The 27,093-nt window shown below is 41.2% G+C and overlaps 1 protein-coding gene across 1 annotated transcript in view; it reads left to right on the forward strand.

Moving 5' to 3' along the window:
* The window catches only part of LOC111259764 (uncharacterized), a 185,051-nt gene that overhangs the window by 155,244 nt on the left and 2,714 nt on the right, over positions 1–27,093 (forward strand). Inside the window, exons 26-32 of the mRNA XM_086968008.1 lie at positions 5,365–5,493; positions 10,021–10,313; positions 13,502–13,587; positions 15,423–15,504; positions 21,536–21,751; positions 22,366–22,467; positions 23,084–23,168. Of these exons, the coding sequence (XP_086824134.1) occupies positions 5,365–5,493; positions 10,021–10,313; positions 13,502–13,587; positions 15,423–15,504; positions 21,536–21,751; positions 22,366–22,467; positions 23,084–23,168 (993 nt within the window). The remainder of the gene's footprint in view (positions 1–5,364; positions 5,494–10,020; positions 10,314–13,501; positions 13,588–15,422; positions 15,505–21,535; positions 21,752–22,365; positions 22,468–23,083; positions 23,169–27,093) is intronic.

The raw sequence follows: 27,093 nt of genomic DNA on the forward strand, positions 1-27,093 counted from the left end.
ATATATAACCTGAAACTAGGCAGCAATCGTGTAAAGCTTGCATCCGTGGCCGAAAATATGAAGTTAGTACGATGCAAATAAATTACCAGCTAGACAAATTCATCTCGGAATGCCTAGCTGATGGCGGTACGTCAACCGATGGCATTCTGAAGCCTTAAGGATGCTCAATGACTGCCGGAGAATTTGTCTTATATTTCACGAATGAGACTCCATCGAATTCTTGTCCGTAAAATCAGTCGTCTCGTCGTCCATTGTAAACAGAGCAGTCAAACCGGCTCACTACTTGAAGGCTTCCCGCGGCGGCTGTCCGAAGAAACTCACTCGGCGTAGCCTTACACATTTGATAGCAGCGTGTTTTCTCGTCATTGGATGCTTGCCAGAGAAACTGAAATATATGTCGCTCAGCTTTCCGCAAGATTGAACCTGACATCCTTTTTATGATGTTGGCAGAAACAGCCACTGCGTGTAAACGAACATCCAGCAACAATTTTACCAAGTTCTGTTTGAGGTTCAGTGCTGAGAACAAGTGCGTGCTAAAAGATGTCAAATCCGACGACATAAAAAACAATCCGTCATTTGTTTTCCTTATTTGCTTTACGTGGTAGCTTCGGTCGTGATTCCCTGGATCGAAATCGTTTACGTTCTCTTCATGCTCGTTTTCGATAAATATCACGATCTTAGAATGATAGCTGGCAAGGATTTCGAAGTCACGGAGCAGAAGCTTATGTTTGAACGATAAATATTGCGAAACGATATCTAAATTGTTTGTCCGAGCAGAGGCGAACACTTAACCGTAAGGTACGGTATACGACTTTCTATCATAGGTCGTCGTGATATTGCCACAACGCGTCGCTCTCCTCAGCGGACAGGAAGCTACCTGGCAAATCCCAAAGCTTCTTCTACTATACGTCGTGTGCAGGCTTACGCAGAATCACAGCGCAACGGAGACGACAGCCGGTGGCCTCCATCCGTGTTAGCAGTGAATCTATCCTGGTTGGTATCAACGACTCGAATGAATTCTCGAACCCATCATCCCAACACAGGTCGGCCAACAGCAGTCGATCCCTATAAGCAACGCCGGGGCAGAGCAACTTGCGTTATTACCAAGCCTCTAATGAAGGACGTCGGGTACGCACTGACGACTGGAGTCAACGGTAAAATCCCGAAAGTGAGCAACTATCTCAAAGTACCCTCGTTTCACTCTGACGATTTGCAAGACACCTTCTAAGCGCCGCAACCTTCGTGTTCTATACGCCCAAAGTCGATGTCCTTTACTATTTAAATCGATCGCTGGTTGATTCTCGTTAGGGTTAGCGATGGATACTGCCCTCAAATTGGGAGGCGATGTTACTAGGCGTGCACGTGCATACAGTAGATTCGCACGTAAGCGCATATTTAGGGAGTTCAATGCCAAGCTTCGCATAAACAGGTCATGCGGAGTGGAGTGCTGGTGTCCATACTAAAATGCGCCGTCGATATATTTGTAGCTGCTCACCAGCATGACACAGTGCTTAGCATCGCTGATGGTAAGCAATCGCGATAGAGTGCTGAGTGGTCCTTTAAGTAATCTTGTGGAAGTAATTAATCCTTCCGAGTCCGTCACGGTGGTCGATCTAGATATCCAACTGGCTGCACGAAGTCACATATCGCGTAACGCGACCGTCGTACGGATCGGGATTGTTTCGATGCGACTCAATCATTTGGATGCGCGGGTAGCTCCTGCGACCCGTTCGTTAGGTCAGCGGCAAAGCTGTTTCGAAGAGTACGCCAAAGGCATCACGGCCTCCTTCTGCACACTTTGTAGCGTCGTGGGTCGCATCGAATTCTGCTTGCCCGCTTTCGGGTTGCGCGCAGGCATGAAACTAGATTTTGTCGTCTAACTCCACTATGTTCACCGCACTGGATTTACTACTACTACTACTACTACTACCTCCAACAACCCATTGCGGTTTGGAGCGTTTACAACGTGAAAACTGTCAAGCCTTAGAGAATGCTCGTCTTGAATGGACGTGCTGGTCTGTGGTTCAGCGGGAACTGGCTCTTTCCGGTTGAATGTCTGTGTTTAACTAACACTATGAATCGGTGAGCTTCAACCTTAGTTCTGTACGAGTAGCTGCTCAGCAGTAATTGACAATTATGGCAACACCGGTTCATCGACGCAACACAGTGTCATCGAGTCATGGACGCCGCGCAGATTTGCCAACGGTACGGATCATGTATTAGCCCCTTGGTGCTATGACGATTGGCAATCGGTCGCTCCAGATATTTCCGTCCACTTCCGACCAGCGCCATGCATACCGGCTTGTTTTAAGGTTCTCCAGCAGGAATCATAGTTCGTAATCTAATATGACCTGTTTACATTACCAGTACGATTCCTGTATTTTCGAGGATCACCAGGAAGGATTTATTGCGTACGCAGCCCACTAGAGTCGATAGCAGCTCAATGTGGCACAAGGATTTTGCGAAGCGTTGTCACGCTGGTCTGCAAGAATTTCACTAGAACGCGAGCAAGCGGGAATCGTATCTATTGCAGTGTTCCTGGCGACAACTGAAATGGGTATCGTCGGCAGTAGCAGCGTAGCTGGCAAGTGTGTTAGGCTATGTATAGAAAACGAGCCTAGTACTACGGCACCAGCTTGTAGGCGCTTGCCAATCAGGAGGCCACCTGCGCATTTCCAATATAAAAAGGAAAAGGGATACATTTTTTTTATTAATCTAAAAGCAGGAAACACTCTATTCAGCAGGTCCTCACATTAACTTTGTCCTTCATTTTAATTCGTCGGCTATAACAAATGACTATATTCTTGGAGATTCGGCCAGAGTCGGACACGTATTTGACAAAGAGTGTTAACTGGAGTACAGCATTCAAAAACCTAACTGTGTATGCGATTGGATATTGAAGCATTGACAGCACAGCATCCAAATATTGGCTATCATATAGTTCAAGGTTGAAAATCTGACAGATATTGCCTGGATATATTTTCGATAGCAACAGGTTATATTTATGATCTCATATATAAACGTATACGAGTCCCTAGAGTTCTTTCTCTACATCTATTTCCTTTCGAACACACCACGCTGAGATGTTACAATGAAGATGTCGTACCCCATCTACAGTTCTCTCATCGGCGATTAACAGTCAATTAGTGTTATCTCAGTCTAATAAATTTTTCATATTTTTATCTTTCGGTAGTTAGATGCCAGCTGCGTTGTAGCTTATCGGCTGTAGGTTGACGCACTGCGTAGGTGGTAGTGAGTCTCTACGCTTTTACTGCTTTCTGATAAGGGGGTGTATCTTCATCGTAAGGGAAACAGCGTGACTGGAAGTAGAGTCGAGTCTCTAGTGCCTCTTCCCAGACTAGGCTGTACTGCTGACGCTATCATCATCGCAGTGCTATGTATACACCCGTTATTCGGTTCCGCGATGCCACGTTCGCTTGTGCTCAGCTCCTGAAATACAATGTCTAGCTGCCCCTTTTGCTGTAAATCCCCGTCCACATCTCCTGCAGACTCCCCCCTTCCTTTTCATTTGTGAGGCTTTTTCGCCGCAAATATCTCCCCCATATTCCTTTAAGGGCAGTTGAGAAGATGTTTGGGAGGAGCCCACATTGTCTTTTCACATGTGTGCGATAGTCAAGCAAGCAGGCAGCCAGGGAAAAAGTCGTCTCTCTTCAATCCTTTGTTTACAAAAAGCTTGTCGTTGCTGCATCCAGAGTGACAAAAATGACGCCGATATTGTGCCCGCAACCGCGGCATCAACTTCATTATACACTACACAGCGTACGTAACAGTAGCGGACAGCTCCATTACCGGCTGGGGGAAGGTGAGTTACTGGGCCATTTTAATTCAAACCAAGAGTGCCACTAATAGCCGTAGCGGAAGTGATGCTTAAAATTTCGATAGCACTGACAGCCGTAGCAAAGACAACAGACGCCTCTAATCTACAACCAGTCAATGTCTGACTTGTCACTGACCGACTATTCCTTCTTTCTGTGCATGACTAAAGTACCCTTTCGCCCTCTTTCGCACCCAGTTCGCGACTTCGGCGGACAAAACTGGCAACATCCTAGCCATCCAAGTCTCTGCACCACTTTCCATGTATCCAATAGCCAGGACCGTCACCAACCTTCGACCCAGCATTCTCACAAAGACGTTACAAATACGATATAATGGGAAACAAGGAGCTCAAAAAGTAGAAATGCAGCTACCCTTGTCCACAGGCCGACGATCCTTTCCCGTGAGCTAGTAACCATATGTCATATGGAAGGAAAAAAGAAAAACTCCTCGTCTTCGAAAGACGAAGAAAATATCTATCGTTCCGATAATACAATCGCCGCAGAATAATCCAGATTGACAAGATGGCCCAAGGGCCCAGTGCCAAATCATTACCAACTGGTGTACATTGTCTCCTCGCATGAAGATCCATGCCCGGGGTCGCAGAATAAAGAACACACTTTTAAGCAAGTTGTGAGGGTGATAAAGAAACAGTAAAATTGATTAGGCCTCTATGGCGAAATGTTCTAGTTGGGAACAGATCGGACACGAAATTGTAGAAGGCAAAAACCATCAGTGTTCCCTGTGTCAAAAGGCAAGCATCATTAATAAATCCATTACTATCGATTTTGTTAGTTCCTGTGTATCCTTAAGGATTTGAACTGAAGCATGTAGATGTTCGAGTCCCTGCCAGCTGCCTGTGCGCCATAGCGGGTTTGACTAGCGCACAGAACAACCTAGGAAAAACTAAGATCAAAACCGCAATCAAGCATAGCGGGAGCCTTCTGGCATTTTCAGCTTCTGTAACAGTGTATATATCATATTTTGTTAACCATGAATTTGTTTTATAACAACATTTCTATTTACTACATCACTGTGGTTTCGTTAAGTAAATCCTGCTTCACAAGCCAAATACATGGGTGGGTCTCGTTGAAAGCCGTTCCATTAGTAGTTTTCAGTCACGTTTTGGACACCGAACACTTCTATGATTCCGAGTGTTATTGTGGCCTTGGACTCTTACAATGACCTTGGCTACTACCCAGTGAAGTGCATAATAGCAGTGTAATAACTCTTAGGTGAGGGTCCAAAGTATTTCTCTGTCTGTTTCTTGAAGTGTTATTTCAACGAGCCTGATACGTGTTCGACTTCATACCGAAACTGAGCTACGACAGAATGGAAGTCTGCAAAAGATCGAATAGGCATCGGTAATTAATGACATTATACAGACAGTTAAGCATATAAGCAATATGGTAATACGTACGTGTTATGAGAGCTGAAAAATGACAATGTCGTTCGAACCTCTTGAGTATTTCGCGCTAACTAATTTGCATTGTCGTAATCCCATAGCTTTTTTCTCTCGTATCGTCCCAGTTGTTCCAGCCGAGCTCAATTCGACGCTTACGAGCCCTTCGGGGGTGGCCGGATGCGTACGGACCCCAGCTCCCGATATGCCGTACCTTGATAACCTGCACTACACTAAAAGGATCGTCGCTGAACCTGGTACGGGGCTAAATAGATTCAATTAGACGCTGCCTATTTATTGTGATTATTTACTGTGATTTTAATAACCGTTTTATGCGTCATACTTTTAGTATTTCCAACGATTCAACTAATATTACTATTTATACTTTAGCCTCTACATTCATATAATGTATACACCATGTTGAAAATAAAATTAGAAAAATTAATAGTTTCTTATTGATTTTAACTGGCTTTTACAATTAAGTGAAACAATAATTTAAGCTTCAAAACTAGCAAACGCTGTAATGAGTGATTGTCTATTAATGGCCGTCTAGCCAGCCTTATCGATCGATTTATTTCGAAAGGAACGACAAGATGGGGACCACGTTGCGAGGCGATAGGCCAATAAAAGCTAGTATCAATGTTGGACAATCTGAACTATATACGTATTGATAAAGTAAGTAGGATTATTAAGCCTTACCACAACATTTTTTATACGTCAGATCACACATTTTAACGCTGAGCTATCAGGCATATTCAAGAAGTCTATAGCACAGTACCGAAGATTTGTTCGCCAGTGACAAGGGCCGGTAACCTGCCCAGAGAATGGGCTGGGCTGGGCTGGGGAATGCCATTGTTGAGGTAAAAAAAACTCGCAACTCATCGTCGTCGTTTGCGGAGAACCACTAACCAGAAAGTGACTAATAAACTTGTACTAAGCACAGTTTTTTCCTCAGCTTGTCTGACGGCAGCGTGGGGACAGCTCTAGACACGTTCGGCTAATTTAGTGTGTGTTTAAGGGCAGTTTATCTCCTAACAGATGCCGTTTTGGAAGATAACAAGCTTATAACAACATGCGGTCCTAGTACACATATATTCCGTCATAAGTTTCTACTTTCTATAATCAGTGGCAGTTAATGGTATCGACTCGTTTTGGGTCGGTCAGTCCAGTCAACCCGCAATTAGCGGGTTGGGGCAGATTAGTTCTCTCTCTAGACGAACTGGCTGGCGCGCCTGGCTGCCTTTGTGTTGTCTTATGAATTTCGGTCCAGTGACGACTCCAAAGGCTAACAACAAACACCTGTATGTATTTAGTGAAGAGTAGGAATATGGGCATGGACGACTGCGCCAACGGGCGAACGGAGACTAGCGTTATTGGAGCCTTACTGGCCCCTTCACGCATGGCGCGCTCTAACTCCTTCCGCCTGTGTCTCAAGGAATAGCACGAATAGACTTACCGGCCCCGCCCCTTTGTACTCGTTGGGAAAAATTAGAGGTGTAGCAAAGGGAACGATGCACGTGAGTTCAGCTGATTCAGCTTTTCCTACGTTGGCCCATACTGATCATTAGCAAATTGCGGTCACATACCATCTATACATTTTTGAGTTAATGAACGCTTCTATGATGGTTTACGCTGAGCCCTAATAGGGCGTTATTTGCGGTGAAGTTTTGATGTAGACGGGGGTTGATGTGTGTTGCGAACTCGATAAAAAAATCTACTTGAGTCTCCAGAGTAATAGTCGAGTTTATCCCGATACAAGTACTTGCTTTATTGGTAAGTTAATTAAATTTGAATCATTGTATTAAATTGCTTAATTTAATAGCATAGATCTCTGTTGTGAAGTTATTTAGATTATATACTTTCTTGTAAAAAGGTCTTTTACAAAGTGAATGGAACTAGGGTTGACAAAAATGAGACATATTCTGTTAAAACGACTTGAAACTCAAAAATTATTTTTTTCCCATAATGTTAAATGCGGCTTCAATGGGCCATTGATGTTCCCTTTTACAGCCCCTATGAGTAGGAATAAATAAAAAATCTAAATTTTAAGTAGCTGAATGAGAACAAATGTGACGTTTTCTCTTACCTCACTGCTAAGTGTAAGATAAAAATTTTGAGTGATCGTAGTTTATTTTTGCTCCGCTTTGAGGGGCAGTAACAGCGTCAATAGGAGTAATCAAAGAGGCCGCCTTGTGCTGATTGTTTTTCTCTTTAACAATAGCTTTTGTCAACCGTACAATTTTCAAAATCCCCTTCGCCTTAGGTTTTTATATGTGTATATATCCACGTATATATGAAATTTGACTACAAGGATTCTATTTATACTATTTAAACTTGAAGGACGGTAATGTTCCGAATCAGGACTTGTGCCAGTTATATCGGCACTTTGCAATAGTGGGGTTGTCTACGACAAAGCGACAGATCGGCGAGGCGAATGCTAGAAAAAATCAACCGAAACGTACGATTTGGTCGATTGTTTGGGTATGGTATACAGTATGAATAAATGCACGTTGACGTAAATTGACAAGCATTATGTGTCAAAATGTTAGCGTTTCATACTTCTCCTTTACAGATAGCATAGCTTAGTTAATTATAGCATTATTTAGATGTGATCGTTATGCTAATGCATCTCAGGGCTAAGAGAACTCAGCTAAAAACAACTTATCGAAAATAGCCACCAAATAGATGGTAGCTAATAGTAAAACCCTATCGACTCAGTAATAGACCTTGACTGACACCCATATAAAAATGTACCATTTTTATCTACTCATTCGCTCGCACAATGGCCTCCTATTGAGCGAAGTTATGTTACAAACTATACGAAATCGATAATTGTATCGGCTATTGCAAAAACAAGCTCCTCGTCCAGTTGCTGCCCGCTAGCGTATGCTTAGATTATTGTTTGTTCTTAGTTTTTTTTTGTATCAGAAGCGGTATCGGCATTAAAGTTCTTAAGAAAAAAATCTCAATGCTGCGGCCAATTTCATGCCGGCTACATGTTGGACGATGTACAGTCTGTCGGCCACTCGAGCGTACGCTTGAGTTTTACGGTTTATTGAAGTACCATTCGCTGATTTTGGGCTATAAAATCTAAGCTCGGCAAGAGCCTAACCGCTTACTGCGCGAGCGAGTAAATTTAGCGGTGTGAAAAAAGACAGAATTTCATAAATATATATCCACAAAACGATATGGTTTCAGTTTACTGAGCAGTAGTAGTAGTACGCTATGTTCGGGACAGATACAATTGCCGCAGCTTTGACCAAGCTGTTACCCTTTGCATAGCGAGTGTGCAGCTCATCATAAGCTTCGTTCTTCATCGCAAAACCATATGAGTACATGTCGTAAAGCTAGTTTCCGACACCTGAGAACCGTTCCGACCTCGATTATCGATGTGAGGCTGGGGTGTGTGACCATTGGAAGTATATAACATATCTACACCTTCAACTATCTGCAAATACGTCGAACTCTTTTCGTAGCACATTTGATAAGAAAATGTAACTTTTATTAACTGCTTTGCTATGAACATTTGTCTTTATTTAATATAATAATAAGGCTCCCGTAACGTTTCGCTTTAGACAGCATACTTCCAGCTCTTTAGGCTGGCCATTTATCTAGATTATCTATTACTACTGTTATTCTTTGTTTTATTATAAAAGGACGATAGCGTTTGCAAATAAACGCACTGGTGGACGGTTGATGGATACCGTTCGATCAAAGGGCCTTGACGCCTTAACACTGAAGATTACAAAAGAAGGACGCGATTGGCTAGCCGGGATCACATCGTTTTTAATATCTTTTCATTGAGTTCGCGTTGCGATCAGAATCAGTTACAGATGCCGTTTGGGTCGATGGGTTGCTGTGTACGAATTTCTACGTTCGAATCCAATGCTAGAACGGTTCACTGCAGCTACGGACATCGGCACCTATCGGTAGACATCACGACGTGCATACAGAGTAGCTATTAATCGAGCAAGTAGACGTAAAAGGACTGCCTCACATAGTAATGAGGCTTGCCGCCATAACGCGCCAGTCCAAAGTTTTCAACTTGACATCAGTAACGTAAATAAAGTGCGCGTGCCTACAATTCAAGAGGTGGTCCATTTTGAATTGCCAATGCTTCGGGTGAGCCCTCTGGTGTAAAGAAATTGTTTGCATATTTTACTACCGGTGCCTCTCTCCAGGGAGACATCAAGTATGAATTCTAGTTCCAGATATGAATTGGTAAATGCTGCTCAGAGTTCTCCGAATACGGGAAAGAAACGGAAAGGTTTTTGGTTACGGAACGCACGCATCAATGATGAAATATCGTGCCTTGATAAAAATATTTCCTTCTTCATACAAATTGTGTAGAACGTATGTGTTGGGGGGCGAGATTTGAAACAATGAACCCTCGTCTCTTTCATCGAACGACTAGGTCGTCCGAAACACCTTATTGAAGTTATAAAAATATCTTTGCCTAAACACGCGCACATATACAATGCTACCTACGCAGAACAACATCCAAACACACTTGGAAAATGTAAATAATGGATACGTTCAAAACAGCTGGTTGTAAAATGCATTCAATTTAGCCCCCTTGTTCTAATCTTTTATGTCAGACGGAAAACTCTTACAATCTTCATAGTTAATAGAAAGATTCAGTTTAGATCTTAGTAGTAACTTCATCCGCCATTAGTAGCATATGAAGATACAACATTAGCCAAAACCTATTTAAACTACTACCATTTAGTAAACCGCCAATTGTCTCGCTACCTTTCTCTTCTGTGCATCGAACGTCCATTTAGGCCAACGCATATTCGTGTTCTTCAAGTCGATCGACGTGGAGTGGCAGGCCCAGTGCCTTTACGATTATGTCGAATTGTCCCTGTCGCCGTCCGGATCGGTCGGAACAGCCAGTAGTAACAGCAATGGAGAATTAACGAGTAGTAACAGCGTCAGCGAACGAGCGCCGAAAGCTTTGCGGGGAACTACCTCCATTGAAGGAGATTCACCGCTGAGAATATGCGGTCAGATGGAGAATGGTCAAAGACCAACGATTGTCTACAACGGAATAGCTCGTGTCATGGAACGAAATGAGGTAAACTACAGGAACGACTTGATGAAAATAAGTGCAATTTAGGCCAGATCTTGCATGCGCTTTTGATATATAATACGTGCTATTAGCTTTTGTTTCGTTGGAATTTTTATGAAAACTATGAAAAGGAAAAGAAGAGGGAGCTGTGTGGTCGGCGAAGCATGTTGCGACTGAAAGATTTACACCACTACCCTAGACTATCACCTGTGTCGTAACGTAAACGTTTTATGTAATATAAATAAATGTTTCACAGTGTTCGACTTTAATAAAGCAATGGAAAGATATTTAAGCCGTGGGAGCTTCAATGAACTGTGTGTGAAAACATCAGCAGCACTAGTTACTTCATCATCAGCATGACCAGCATATATATGCTCATGGACACTGGCATATTTACCTTCCTGCATCGAATGTCTTGATTCAAACAATGCTGCTTATTAAATCTTCTCTCTTATAACTGGTACAAAAAGTCATAATTTTCTGTCTAGTAAAGCATCTGGAGACATACATATACCAGTAAACAGCGTATCTAAGGGCGCCCATTTCCATGTATAGCACGGTAATGATCACATTAGCAATTATTGCAGTTGTTGCACCTTAGATATATCCTAACGCTATGGCCTTATAATATAAATGACACTAGAGTCCTCACTATATTACATCTACTCTTTACTGTAGTCATTTACATATCTTCTGTTATTTTAACAGATGTAAAAGGAAAGCTACCCAACTGTCAAGAGGTTTCTGGCCTACTTTGTATATATATATATATATATATATATTGGTTATGACAAGGGAATTCTGCGAACTTCGAAATTTAAATAACTTCTAACTACGCCTCTATAACTTGGCCAGTAAATATTTCACTTTTCTAGAAGATTGTAATATGAACACTGGTTGCGTGTTGTGACAACTGAGTTCAGAAAGAAAAGAGATCTGTTGGCTTCGAAAATCAACGATCAGTGGTCAAGTTTGTTCCTCGAAAGCGTCAGCGCTGCGGAAATTCACCACAAATTAATGAAGACATTAGGCAAGGAAAACTTGGGTGAAGGCACCTACAATAGACCTCAGAAACATCTGCTACTATGTGATGCTTTCAAAATTACAACAGTATATGTAGCCCGCTGTTTCGAGTTCCTCAAGAGACTCATAGACTATTCGCATTGACAAGGCCAGATCTCATCGCCCTATCTCAATTATGTCCTGTGTTGAGTAATATCCAACGTTGGCTTGAACTCGCTAATTCGCCTGATTCAAGTCCGTATTGTTACGGAGCATTAAAGGCGCAATTTGTAGACAATCATATAGATTGGCTTCTAGCAGTCATATATAGAGAACCTACGTTAGGGACTCAAATTGTAGGCTTGTGCCTGTCCATAAGCTGTTAGAGCGCTGGGACAAGTATATAGAAATCATCATTGTAGCCTAACTAGGTCGGAAGTTCTTCAGTCTCAAGGTTCGCCAATATTGCTTGCTATATCCTAACTAATATTTTGCCAACTTTGTGTAGGTACATCTCTAGTAAATGCCTGTTAAGTGTGTCTTTTGTCTACAGTACTGCTGCTCTAACTACTATTTTTGTTTTACCTAGCGCGGTGACGGATTACAAAGTCCGATTTACAAGACAACAACCTAAGAACAACCTTTGAACAACCTAAGAATACATGCGACCTATTTAAGTAACGGCCTTTTAAAAGAAACCCGTACTTTTATATATCCCGGCCCGTCCAGGACGTCAAGAAAAACAATATTGAAATATAGGCAGGTTATCGTTGTGGGTTCTATTGATGTAGATCCGTTTTAAGGTGACTTCCGTGGGGTAGGAGTGTCTGGATCAATTTGAATAGGCAACGGAAATCGAGAGAAATCATATTTACGCTGATCAAGTGCCATATATTCTATGGTAAGCCAATGGTAAAGCTGATGACCCAGCTTACCACTGCGGCATAGACTTTCTATGTAGTAATGTGACAATTGTTTTTCCTGTAGGAAGTCTTCTCAGGCAGTTAGTTACGTTGTTTTGATGCAGCAAAATGGAAATTATTGTGAACGAGACCCGTTCGGCTCTTATATCTGCCATTTTGTCTTCAAAATAGTAATTGTAGTGTAGTTTTTCAATTACACAAATTCTAGCAAAGTAAGTCAAATAGAACCATTTAGGGCAATAACTCAATTAATAATCAATAAATTATCGTCTTTCATAAGATTTTACTATTTATTGCATAGCTTCCTGAGGAAAACTAAGGTGACGATTTCACTTAGATGGTCGTCGATTACCCTACGGTCCAACTTTCAGCCTTCAGCGACTACCACTACCGCTCCTATCGGTTCTACCACTTATAGCAGTCTCAGCCGACAATAACAAGTACAAAAAAAAACGCAAGGTCACGTAAGATCCTTGCTCAACTGGCCACTGTGCAGTACGATACCCCATTTTTCCCAGATTCATTTCGTATCTTTTGTATGTATGTATGTATGTAGGTATTATACGTCCTGTGCCAGTCGCACTACACGCTAACGTCTTCGACAGGGCTTCACTCTACCGTCGATTAATGTTGCTGGCTAGCAATCAGCCAAATTGTGATCTGACTCCCAGTCATTCATACATACTCACACATGCAGAGAAAAGTTCCTACTCCGATAAACTACGACTTGTAGACGTACGCACAGAGACAAATACACTCACAGACTTTCAGTCGCTCCCAAAGCTAAAAGGACGAGAAACGGAACAGCGTGCCGGCGGCCGTCCCAGGTTAAGTACCCAGGCTATGTTGATTAACCAAACGTGAGAGGTGTCAAACTATAGCAGACTACTATATGGAGGTCACATACACATAACTGTACGATTAGCTTGCTTGCGCCCACAGGTATTCAGCGATGTTGTCTGTAATCGTGCCTGGCCTGTTGCAGTTGGCAACACGTGGGGTTCGCTTTGTCGCCCCTTACTTAGCAGACATCGCTCGGGGCGATCGCAGCTGCTAATAATGAGTAATTGGAGAGTAGTCTTGCTCGTTTATTCATCCTTTGTTGCCGTGGGGATTAAGAGATGAAGCGTAACATCACAGCGAGATAATGCGGCCATTGTTTAGATAAATAGGTGTCAGCGTTACGATGAATTGCTTTCCTGCGTATATATATATATATATAATCCAATTTGTACTTTGTTGTCATTGTCGTCTGATTTTCCCCTGTAGAGCTTGCAGTTCATCTCATCGGGAACGGAGCTCCAGGTGACAGTGCACACGGACCACTCGACTCTCGGGTCCGGCTTCACTTTAAGGTAAAGGGACAACGGAAAACAGGAACCGACGCATCTAAGATAATGTAAATCCATTAAGGACTTTTTTCATGTGTCAATGAATAACGAGAGAAAAAAAGGACGGGTTGTAGAAAATGTCAGCTTTTCTTGCCTGTGCAAGCAACCTCGTTGTCTCTTAACGGAGAATATCATTGCGTTATAACGATTGCTTGAGCTTTTATAAATACAATAATATATGTGGAGAGGTTTTGTAAGAGTCCGTTTGTACTGTGACCAAATGCTATATAAGTTACTGTTCGTGCTTTGAGTTCCTTTTCTTTTAAGTGATCAATGACGCGAGTGGATCCTTTCTTTTTCGTTAAATTTTCTTCAGTCGATAATAATAATAATTTAGTCTATAAATAATAATATAATATTTACACTCCGATGAAGAAAGCAGAACAAATAAATTTGATCACTAATAAACAAGACCGGAAAAAAATACTATAGAAAGCTATAACGACCGATCTGTTATTTTATTTTAGTTTTATTGATTAGCATTAAGCGTTAAATTTAGAGGCAGCGTTTACTGAAACAGGCAAAATTTTACGTGCTACTTAATAAAAGCACCACACTGATAAATGTCTATTGCCATAAATTTGGCACCGCATTTCGACCGAACGAATTTGTAATACATCCAACTATTTCAATTGTTCCAAATATGATTCTGTCAATAGTCATCGGTGGGTAGAAGATAGCCAGACGTCGTACAAGGAGAAAAAAAACCATCTAAGACGACATCATTTCTGGGCAGGCTAGTTAATATTGTTGAACCTAATTACAAATGGGGGTACGAACGGAGCACTGGTATACATTCGCTTTATGGTTACCAGTTTTACTGGAATCAACCCGCTATGCTCAAGAAGCAGACAAATTGGGACCTAGATTGAGCATGACAGCGGTATCGTAAAAAAATTATTCTTGTATAGCAAGCAACCGAAAGTTATATATAAAAACACTATAAACATTCCACAGGGCAGATAAGCGATCTTCGATAACAAGTACTGTGCAGTTTCTAATGCAAATGTCAAATACTGTGCTTTTTATGTATATTAAAATGATGTAAAATATAGAGAGAGAGAGTGTAACCTTGCCCACAAGATTATCGTCGTTTTCCTTCCTTTTACCAATGTAAAAAATTCAAGGGAAAAGATACAAAAGGTGGGGGATGACATTTCCCCGCCGATTTCTCAACATGGGTAAATGTCCCTATGAACTCGATTCAAATGAATGGACTGGGCATGTGCAGCCACTGCGATGATAGCCACATGAAATTGCAGAACATATTTACCGAGTGATTTGTTTCACTGGTCTACGACAGCTCAAACGTAAGGAATCTCCTGTGAGACCAGCTTCGAATAGAATTTCGAATTTTCGAATAGAGAGAATTTCGAATATTCGCGTAATCCTTTAAATTATGTAATCTCTATGTGTCGAGTTTTACGTCTGGCATCGCCGTTGGGTATCCCATTAAATGGCCTAATTCCTTTTTTTACCTTTAACATAATCCGCTCTACGTTAAACGTTGTTACTGAAGTAACAAAACAACGTTCTCTAATGTTTATGTTCCCGTAAGCTTTGTTTGATTGGTGGTGTAGTACGGTTTCCGCAGTTCAAAAAATTGCTTGGCTGTCTGCATCTCGACGATACCCTATGGCTCATCATATTATAAGCTGCTCTCACTGTAGCTGTATTCATGCTTACGGAAAAGTGTTTTCCGTCAAACACTTCCTTGACGCGTGCACGCCTAGGTAGAAAATGCAGGCTCAAGTTTGTCAACCAGCCTAATACCCATAGACTTTTTGCTTTTGTCGCAGCTACGAGGTGCTAAACATCATATCAGAGTGCGGTTCTAAAGACATTCCTGTTGTCCGCTATGTCGAAGAAGGGAGAGCGAAGGTAAGTACTTAACAAATCTTCCTTTTGGGTTTATAACAAGCATATTCGAAATACGGATTCGTGATTATAATTCAAATGCACCAGCTTGCAAACCCGATTAATTTAACCAAAACTGATCGTGCTATAGAGACTAAAGAAATCTTTTAAATTGTGTTGTACTGTCTGGCCTGTCCGGCTATTTATCACAAATTTCTCAGCTTAAAGGCAGCGGAATCTGTCAAATAGCCTTAGGTATTTCTTATTTACTCAAAAATATTTGAGTACGCGTGAGTGGCTGTTTTTCTGCTTGATAGTGCAGTGGTGCAGTACATTGCCCCTATCGTCGTTGTCGCCCCTTCAGACCTACCGCCAGACCCATTACGAAGAATAATTCCGGATTAATCTGAGTTAAGCAGTCTCTGATTGTTACAATAAACAACTCTGACATTCTGCCAGTGATAATAGAACAGCCTCGATATGCCGTTCAGCCAAACGGGAATGCTCTAACCACAAAGCGGCACAAAAAAAAACATGCGGGTTGTGCCTTTACATGCTAATTCTAAGAACTAGTTAGTAACAGAGGACAAAGCATATTGACACAAACAGGGATGCTTTTCGGAATCTCTTAAAACTCATGCGGGTGAAGTTTTCTGATTCGGGTCTTTTTTTTGGCAAACAAAAAGCGAGTTTATTGGTAAGCTTATAATTAATAAAAATCACTGTATTTATAAGCACAATATGAATTACTTGTTGCTCTCTAGGACATCGGAGTGTCCAATAAGAAACATCTTCAAGGGCTGAGCAGACGTATTTAGATACATTTGAGAACGACTTAATTGCTCCGCGCCTCTAGTTAGCCCAAGTGCTAAACGCAAAAGTTTGTCCTTAGAAATTAGACAAGTGCAACTAAACATAGAGGCATGATTATCGTCAGATAATAAGAAATCTACTTCGAAGTAATGACCCTGAAATAAACAACCTATAATTTTTCCAGGCATGCGAAGGCGTCCTGCCTCCGACAAATGTTTATTGAGATTTATTAAAAGTCTGACAATCTAAGCTGTAAGGGAAAATCGTGAAATACGAAAATGTATATATTATATCTATTCATTGTTTAATACGTATATCGATATATCTAATCCAATTGTCATTAACAAGCGGTATATTATTTTACAAAACCGGAAAAATGGGTGGGCTGAAGCTATTACTTAAAGGACAGGCAAAATGTTTCAAAGGAGAATCAACATTGAACTGAAGGATTATATTGTTTTGATTACTTAGCAACTGCAAAAATAGCAAGGACAGGCGAACTCACGTCTTTCTAAACAAAATAAAAATATAATTTAAATAATGGCTATGCAACATGTTTAGGGCCACTATAGGGTATCTTTTCTAATATAGGATACGATGCCGGTCTTATCGCCTTGTCCTACTGATCACTTGTGTTGTGCTCTGTCCTTTGGCCATTTGTTCGGGAACAAAAAAGCTAACTAGTTACCAAACCGCATCTCGTTCATGTTCGTAATTTTATTTTAAGGATAAGTTTTACCGCCTGCGCTTGAGAGATGGCCGCTGCGTGGCCTGACCGCCCCTCTATCAGCCACAAAAGTTGAAACCGGTCTAATAAGCTCCTATGGCGAGCTCACCAAAAGCAGCAAGCTCATCCGTAAAAGTATCTTTATACAGACTATACGCGGAGGGACGCAGGAAAAACTGGAATCGAAGGAGTGCGGGCTCATTTCACACACTGCAAAGCTGTATCTTCTGTGAGCTACTAACCTCATCGAAGAAACCTATCGAACGAGGGCTTGGTTCTTCAGTGCTATACTGAAATCTGCTTGCATGCTCTCGGTAATAGTAGCAACAGAAGCTCACCGTCCGCCTGATCCTAAGAGCTGAGAGAGATATAGGTGCGCCGACGACTGGCAGAACGAACAGCCAATTCAAGATTTGTGCTAGCGAAAGCAGAAGGTGTCTGCCTATGGCATGCCATCAGAAGGATGTCGGCGGCTGTCTAGTAGACCCCGTTTGCCTTGGAAGCGTATTACTATATGGCACGCTAGGCACTCATAAGGAGCAGCTAAGGTCGAAATTGGAAGTACCTTGAACCAGTAACTTCTTCGAATGGGGCTAAACGACCGGTAGCTGCTGTGTTGAATATCTAGCTACACAGTCAATCACCATGCACCTATACGCATGCACGTGGTTCTCGCTAATATCGCTTAGGGCTACCTTTAGTAGATCTCAATGAGATTATTGTCACGTTACTATTGTTAGTATTAGACAGGATAAGTGAACTGTCGAATAGAAATAGCGTAACGATTCTTAGGCACTAGAGAAACTAATAGAAATGATTTATCTGCGGTATATATTACGAGAGTAAAAGTGTATCGCACCCTGTGTACATCGAATGGACAAAATGTATATCAAGCAGTCTCTTTCGTTTGAAGAGAAAATGTTTTTTGTACGAGAAACGCCGAGGCGTAGCACGAGTCTAAACTAAACACAAGGCCGTGTTTATTTCATCTTTATTCCGACTGCTTTAATGTCAGCGTCCGGCGTTTCTGTGTCATATACGCTAACGGTAGGACAAATAAAAGGGTACAGTAGGACCTATCTATTAACTAGTGAAACTATAGAAATAAAAGTCATGCAAGCAATTGGATTACTTTAGTCGGAATAAAAGAAAGTGAAGGAACGATATATAGTTTATGTTGAAACGAGCGTTACCCATGAAGGATGCATTTAGAAGAAAGGTATTTAACATAATCCATTGTCCTAGTGTTCGAATGTATATTATCTTGTTCATAGTTTAATGACAGCTTTACAATGAAGCGCAGATATTTTCTCTAGCATATCTAAAGTACAACATCTGTCGCACGCTTAAGCAGGAAACGCCGCTAATCTGAACTGAAAGACCTTCATTTAACCGATTATTTGCTACTATGTCGGATACCTCTTGTCGGACATATTGGTAGCTCGCCAAATTGGTAACAGGCGACTGTGACGATATAAGTATGACTTCTTAACTTTCCACCTATTCTCACAAGATAGCTCATTGTAGTTTTCTTTTCTTTCAGACCAAAGACCGACCAAACTAGAGAACTCCATTGTTCCCGCACTAACAACTGGCTTTTTCGCTCGACAGCGGTTCCGATTAGTTATGATGGCAAGATAGCTCTTCCTTCGGCGTTCCGCCACCCCATTTATCGAAAAATGGTTTTCTCTACCGCAGATTAAGAAAGGGAAATGGGCTTTCCCGACCTTTTTGGGTTGAACATGCAACGAACAGAAGTTAAGGGTCTGCGAGACGCCAGAGCAGCTCACGTCAGCTACACCGAGTTTCCTCATAGTCGCTCAGCCAGTGCGCTACAAGCGTTCCCTCTCTCGCATTGCCGATACAATCAACCGACATTACATACTAACCGACAGCATAGCGACAGCGATTATCTAGTTTCGAATTTGGGGCGGATTCATTTTTTTCTCGTTGTCGTTCCCCGTCTTGTTTCCGTGGAAAGGCAAAGAAGCTGATCCGAACGAATCAGAACCAGTGGAAAGCCTTGCGCGATGCTTTAGGATCAGAGCTGTCTGTGTGTGCGACGTGTAAGCCTTCTGTCAAATGTACAAGGTGTGGCCGACAAAGACCTGACACTAAAAACGTTCCTTGCTATGTCAACGAAAAAGTACGATACGCCAACACGACATCTATCGAATTTAACTAATAATTTCATTCGATATAGCGTATATGTCTATGTAGTGGTGTGGGCTTGTTCAACTAGAGAAATTGCGACCGCAGAGAAGTCGAGCGTTTACAGGAGTTGATCTATAACTGGCATTATTGTCAAATCGATAGCTCAGTCACGAGTTCGATGAGAACTGAATGAAGTAATGGTTATGATCTTTGATGATCGATGCTTGTTACCTCAATATTAGCAGCACAAAATTACCGTAGAAGTAATAGTAAGAAAGAAATACGTTCTTGTGTGTGAAGTATCGTACATTTTGTCTCTAAGACGATATCTGAATAAGGAAAATAAATTTTACCGTACATTTTCACACTTTGTTTGTTGTATGCAGGAGCGTCATTCCTGCTGGTTATGTTGGTTCACTATAGCCACCGTTCATCGCAATGACAGCCTAAACAGTGGACCAAAGCCACTCACTAATTATTTTGAGAATCTTCCTTTTATAATCCGCAAGTATTTTTTAACGGTTACCGCACGTTCGGAACTGACCAAAAATCCTAAACATGTAACGACTAAAACGGCCACAGGTGCAGAAAAGGGCAAACGGTCTCAAAGGGACCAGTTGTCGAGGTTTATCTGGACCGTTGATATCTATTTCTCCAAAACGGCCACAGGTGCAGAAAAGGGCAAACGGTCTCAAAGGGACCAGTTGTCGAGGTTTATCTGGACCGTTGATATCTATTTCTCCAAAACGGCCGTTAGTTTCTATAAAAAAAAAACCACACGTATAAAAAAAAAAGCTTTTTGATTGATCTTTGAACCCTTCCAATCCTATCGGCGATCTTCCAGTTTGCATCATAAAAGCTTTTCTCGAATTTTTTTATGGCCGTATGGAAACCAGCAATAACATGAAGCATCGATTTCAAACAAAAAAAACAAGTTTTATGCTTGGCGAAATTCGTTCTGCGCGAAAATGTTCGGTAGCGGCTAATTTTTGCCTAAATTGTGAAAAGGATGCGTTGTTTTCCATGATGATAAGTTTGCTGTTTTGCTATAAAAAAATTGGCTTCTTTCTTGTATCAGGGCGCGAATGGACTCATGCTCGTTACGATAAACAGTCCCCAAAGTCCATTGCAATTTAGGTGCCTTACCCTATATATATATATATATATATATATATATATATATAACTGGAGGTTATTTGATGGGTGGAAAAACTTAAACCTGACTGAAATTTAAAGAATATGATGACTGGGGTCACCGTTCAATTGTGTTTTCGCCGACCAAGGCTAGGATTGAAACGTGGCCATGAAATCGTGTAGTATCGTAAAGTAAGCACGCTCTGTGCTGTAGATTTCCGTGCCATACGTCCATAAAGCTCTTCAGGAATTCGAGATATCTGGCAACATTGACCATTTTCTTTTCCGGCAGTATACCATAATAACGAAATGCCCGTATACCCACTGCGGGTATAAACATCGGCTTACACTAAGATCAGCTAGGCATTGGAACCAAAATCACATCGTTCTAATCCTACGCTATCTCCTTTCCTTGCCCTGTCTGGTGAACGGTACAGACTGACCATGTTCCGTTCATAATACTTGTATGTTCTAGGTTCAATGTTTCGCGTTTTTTCCTTTATCCTCAGTGCTTTCGGTACTTCGAAGAATCTTTTATTGATATTACATATAGCTTATTACCCATGCTCTGTTTTGCTCCAAAGCTACCGTGATCATAACAGCCCTTCCATTGAAGGCCGGAGTTGTAGTCGTCTATTCTTTCAGTCTTTCATTAATTTCTGTCTTTATAATGATTCCACCTGTAACAACCTGTTGTTTCACGAAAGGCATTCCTGTTTATTTTTTTTTCTCAATATTCGATAGTTCGAATCTTTCAGAAGTCTCAACTAATATCGAAGCAGATACCTAATTATTTGTTTTTCCCGAAGAAAATAGTTTTACCTCTAAATTGCGACACGTAAATAACTGATCATTTGGTGTAGATATTTACTGAATTGTATATTATTAGAGGCCTATTTTAAAAAACATTCAAATATTTGCCTAAAATAGCGCCGAACAAGATAATATAAAAAGTGAGGTAACAGATTTTCAACAAAGTCAAAAGCAAAGAACGTTTGAACTCGGCGGCTCGAAAGGTTTTATTGTACATCTATTAAACTAGCAGAAGATGATATAAATGATTCTAATAAAGAATATATTTTTGTTAAAGGAGGCCTTCGGACGATCCAGTGGCTTCCTTGGAACTATGAAACGGCTTAAGCTTTGTCCTATATGTTCAAGTCACTATTTGCCCTCAGTAAAAAACCACTTTACAATATTGAGATGCGTTTATTTGTAATTCCACAGAGTTTCACCTCCATACGATATCCACAACCGTACCCGCCAGCGGTAAGATGCCACTACCAGATTCAGCCGGGTGTAAACGGCCCAACTTCGCGCGGTCACCAGCGAAAACAACGCAATACCGGAAGGACGAAAAAGGAACGCTATGGAGGTCTAGGTGGCAAAGATGGCCCAACCACCGTACTTCTTACTTTTGACGCTTTTCAAGTCGGGACGCGGGTTCGTATTGGGACTTAGCTACCCATAATTAGAATAAAATGGCGATCATAGTGTGTCTGTATGACTGGGAACTTTCTTTGACATTTGTCTTGTTTAGAATAGAGACAAAAACTGCTTGGTGCTACGTTAATGTATACACCAAATGTTTGGCAAAGTTGGGAGCTTGTTCTAATCGAAATGCGCACACATTTAGTTCATAGACATTTCATTACAGAACCCAAAGATTCTTATTTTTCAAGCGATAGCCTCAACAAAATTTGATATAAGCAGAAGAGTTAGAACGTAATGCACCTTAGCTAGACGACCATTCGCTAATTTTCGTGGGTTATGGATTCCGTGATATTCTCACGGGCAACTCAAGAATCAGAGACTAGCTTATGATACAAAAGATAGTGATAAATATTTTTTATTTAGCGAAACGTATTAAATATCGTATGCTTCTTTATTTAATTCCACTCGTCGTATAGTTGATATAACTGGCAATAAGTGCGATCACCATTTCACTGAAGTCTTTACAGATTTCGTATTTTAAGCATTTTAATTTTTCTTTTGAGTAGGAGACACTCTTAGCTAGTAAGTTAATATGCAGATTTGTTTGTAAATGTGCGTTATAGAATCATACAACTAATTTCTGCCTCGACGATTATCTGGAGCTCAACTTAGGAGACGGCGACCGCACGCTCAAACTTTGCGGCTATCTTCCCGAAGGTCACCAGGTGAGTTCCTTATTCCTAAATAAATCAGGGTCTTATTCTGTAGCTTCCTATGACGGCTGTACTGATCTGGCCAACAAAAAATGCCGTTATGCCGAAGGAAAAAATAAGGCTTAACTGCAAAAAATATTTAAAGGATTGATCTTACTTTGCGGGTTGAAAATGAACTTTGAAGGCCAGATACAGATATTATTATTAAAGACACGCAAGGTTTTAAAAGGGCTGCTTTGTATCATTTCATAATGATTTGCTATCTCGAGGTTATAGCAGACTCGACCTGCATCGAGCATAGGTGTAAATTTATTTAAGCGCCTAATAACAAAAATCTATGACGTGAGATTTAATAAAACTATTAACGTTGATAAAAGTCGTAACCCGTACTCTTTCATTAATATTATATTTCTATGTGAGATCTTAGCTTGGGCTTATACTACAAGCTTTACGATATATTTTACAGATAAACCCTTATCTAGAGCAGGTAGGCCACAGAAACTAATATGCTCGCTAGACTTACTTAAACAGTTTTATAGTTATTAACAAAGTGGCCTTCAACTTCGTTGGTTTTTGCACAACATGACAGATTGTTGTTGTTTCTGTTGTTATTATTGTTCGACAATAGGTGATGGCCTACCAGACGTCGGTGTGGATCAATTTCGTTTCAATGAAGGGTGGCTACCGAGGTTTTAGCATTAAATACCAGCTATGTAAGTATCCATGATGTTTGATTTTGCCAAATCAGTACCGACCGAGCTTTTGGCAATGCGTGTAATATATTTTAACGCAGGTTTTCCGCCATAGGCTCCTTTAGTTGTCTAATATTAATGTATCTCACTGAGTGCACACGTGTCTCAGCATGTGAGAGAAACTGTTTTTTAATTTGCGGTGTGAGGAAAAAAAATGAATGTTGAGCTCAGCGTGTTTTCTTACATGCTGACATTTCAGTTAGGGAGTAAAGGTTGAAGAATAAGGTTGAAGAATCAGAAGATCGTACTATTATTATCGCTTATAGCAATCTTTGATTTTTTATGGTCTCGAAATATTAATGACGTGTATCCGCTGTTTCATCGAGAATGTCTCGTAAGGTATTATTCCTTCAAAGTGTGTTGCGATGGCTCTCTGGGCGTTGGAAATATCCTTAAAGCCTGGCGTCGGAGGCAAGATGATTCGACCAGATTTCATCGAGGAGAAACAGATGGATTTTGAATCCACTGAATAATCCGTTCGTATCCAGTTAGTTAGGGAGAATCAAGGTTCCATTAGGTAAATTATCTTCACGCGATTGCCCTTCGCTTGACCCTCGTTGGAAATATTCGACCTTCTCAGGTAGTCGGCCAGTAACCGGTGTAGCTCCTGTGTTAATAATCAGGGGCTTCGTCAACTTAAATAGTTCACTGGCTAATATCGCAAGAGAAGCAGTGTGATACGGCCGGCAACGTTATGCGTTTAGGTCGTGCTTTTAGTAAACTCAAATCGGCCTGTGTAATTATCTGATCAGGTAAAACATGCCTCTACAGACAATAGGAAGTACTTCGCCGTTGAGGATAGTTTTCTTGCAATATTCTCATATTTTATCATCTACCGCGTTTGCTTAGTTGTAGGCCAGTATTTCCACAATGACAGAGCAAGTGGTGTACGTTGGGAGCTCTTTATTTAAACCTATAAGGGAGATAAAGGTGGATTGGACTGATCGAAAAGCTGGGACGTTTTGTCAAACATATTTATATAGTTAATCTCCACTAGAACAGGGAAAGGGATAGGGTTCAGGCGAAGCTAAAATCGACTGCCGATAAGTACGATCTATTGCATGTATAGCGGATGCAATTTAGTGTCCTAATCAGTCATCCAAAATTCCATATGGCAAAGCGTTCATAACCATCATTGCCATTTGCAGCGCGTAGTCACTTCGTAAAAGTCCTAGTCAGAGTATTAAATAGATACTATCGCAGTGTGTACTTGTATGTATGATTTCATGCTTTGTCATCCAGTTAGCCTTATCTTAGACATCGAATATTTATTGGCCTAATTTTGACACTGTTTGTACAGGCTGCTTACTCGTTCTATCCTCGTCAGATGATTGCGATGTGACATTGGTTATTTATCTTTACTAAGGCTAAATAAAACTACAAGTTCCTTTGAGTGGTTCAAACACTCGAAGCGATCCTAAGAAACTGAGCTAATTACAACGAACCTCTGAGGTAACTTAGATGCGCAAACTAAATGGCTCACTGCTAGCCAGCCATGCGTTTCGGCTTCGTCTGCCCCGAAACATATACAAAGCTGTTTGTGACACGGATTACAAGCTAACGTTCGTAACCGCATATGAACTTAAAGTTGTGGAAGTAGCGAAGGCTCAAACATTTTGACACTGGCATCGTTGGCATGCCTAGCACGGAACGGCCCGGTTTAAGTGGTATGAAGAGTGTGTCGGTTGGTTTATGCGTTCTGTGTCTCTCACAAGTTACCGTATCTAGAGCATGCCTTGTCCCCCGTAGACGTTGAATTTTACCTAGTGAAACAAACTGCGTAACTCTTTTCGTGCGTCGCTATTAAGAGACATTGCAAACTCTATAATTACCTCAGTTGATTTCCAGCAGTGGCTTGAAAGAAGCAACTGGCAAACGTTTCAGGTGAATGTGGAACGAGCTTCTAATACGCGGTATCCATTAATGTCCAGCTATTGCATTTCTTACAGAGTTTCATTTTCTGCATGGCTCTGTATGCTGGGCAAAAAGCACTGCCCATCACTCCAGCAACTTGTTTAGGGCTCAGATAGAAAACTTTACTGCTTAACAAGTTTTCTTATCCTACTAAAACTTCGCGGCTACTCTTGAAAAATGGCTCGGGTCAACTGTTTATCGGCGCACTGACCAATCAAAAGCAAAAGTCATCAAAATCTAGTAGGTGCACTATAGAAAACACTTTATAGAAACCAAAGATTTCGGGATGATTGAGTCTTCTGTTATATGGACATACGTTGCTGTTGTTTATGTTGCAGCTTCATCACAGAAGGTCGTCGATACACTGTCCTGTACGATGTTATAAGACATATCATGCCGCTAGTATACCTTTATTTGTTAAATGATTTGTTTGTAACAATATTAGTTTTTGAAAATGTCTCTGTCCGTCGGACTGAACGGGTTCAGCAGACCGTTAGTTAATAACTAGGCATATGTTTTCAAAAGGGTACATGTCTGCAAAGAACATACTGGTATAATCGAACCCTTTCACCCGAGATCACAGCCGATCTATTTCTAAATTGCGCATGTGCAATAGTTGGTTAGTGATTCGCACCGAACTATTTGCTTTAGGAGTTTAAAGGAGGAGTAAAGGAGCATCGAAACGCCTGTCTATAATTGGAAGTCGCCTAAAAAGAAAATTAACATATACATACTTATAGAAAGTTCATTTTATTGTGCCTCACTTACAACATCACTTATGTATTTGTGCAAATAGATGCGTTGCTTATTTAGTATAAAGTCAGCAAAACGAACACAACCTAGTAACATACCCGAAAAGTTTCTGTTACAATCTTTTACTGATTACAACGTATGGCCACATCTGTCCTCTTTACTGGTCGATGAAGAACCTGATCGGGTGGTACGATGTTGAGAGCAAGATCAAGCAGAAAGTCCTCGACTCGCATAAGGTACCGGACCCTGTGTCAGATGCGTCGAACGACCCTCATGTGGCAAGCGTTTAAGGTTCATTGTGCTTTGCCAGGTAAAATAGACCACTCTAGCCTTTTCCGTCATCACTCACAAGCTGTACGACAAGGTGTACTATACGGGTACGATTACCATGCGGAAACCGCTGATTATAAAGACAACCGTTCCGTGTGCTGTTGGGGGCGAAAATCAGTTTGGAAAGGAAGGAGGCATCGCTTAGAAGCAATTTGGCTTTGTTACCCCTCAACCGATACTGTGCCTCAGCCTAGACGACGTTTTTTTCTATCGCTTTGATTCTTCCTCGCCCTTGCTTCTTCAGACGTCCCTAAACACTAAGGGTGATGAAGCTAGCTAACGTTAATTAACTAGTTTAGATAAGCTGAGGTCGCGTCAGCTCATTGAGTTGATTACAGATAATCTTTCGCTCTACCTATCGCTGGCGAGATTTCAAGGGATTTTGGCGTTGCAGTGAGTGTGTGTCTTCTACCGTTAGTACCCATCGACACGTGTTGGATGGTTGTGACAACAACTGCTAAATTCCACCTCCATATCGCCCTCGGTTTTTGCCTTCAATCCTACATCTTTCAACGTCGTGTCATTCAGTATACGTACATACAGTGCAGACTATGGGCGACATCTAACGATATATTTGTCACTATCTGTCTATGAACGAAGAAAGGTTCGAGTCGAGATACCATATGCAGACTGCGGGTATATTTATAAACATCTACTCAGGAGAGATGACGGACAGAAAAAAAATATTTTAGGGAAACAGGACAGTGAACTTAAGAGAGTGAAGAAACAATGAACATTTGCCAGGAGAATTAATTGCTCTAATAGACTGGTGGTATGAACTGTTTCTAGTGTATAGTGGTGCAAACCCACAACTCAGATTGAAGAACAGGCTGCGACGAATTTTCAATGGAGTGTGAACATACGCTAGCTAATGAGCCATATATTGAGG

This window comes from Varroa jacobsoni, unplaced genomic scaffold, assembly GCF_002532875.2.
Source record: "Varroa jacobsoni isolate VJ856 unplaced genomic scaffold, vjacob_1.0 scaffold_367, whole genome shotgun sequence".
NCBI lineage: Eukaryota > Metazoa > Arthropoda > Arachnida > Mesostigmata > Varroidae > Varroa > Varroa jacobsoni.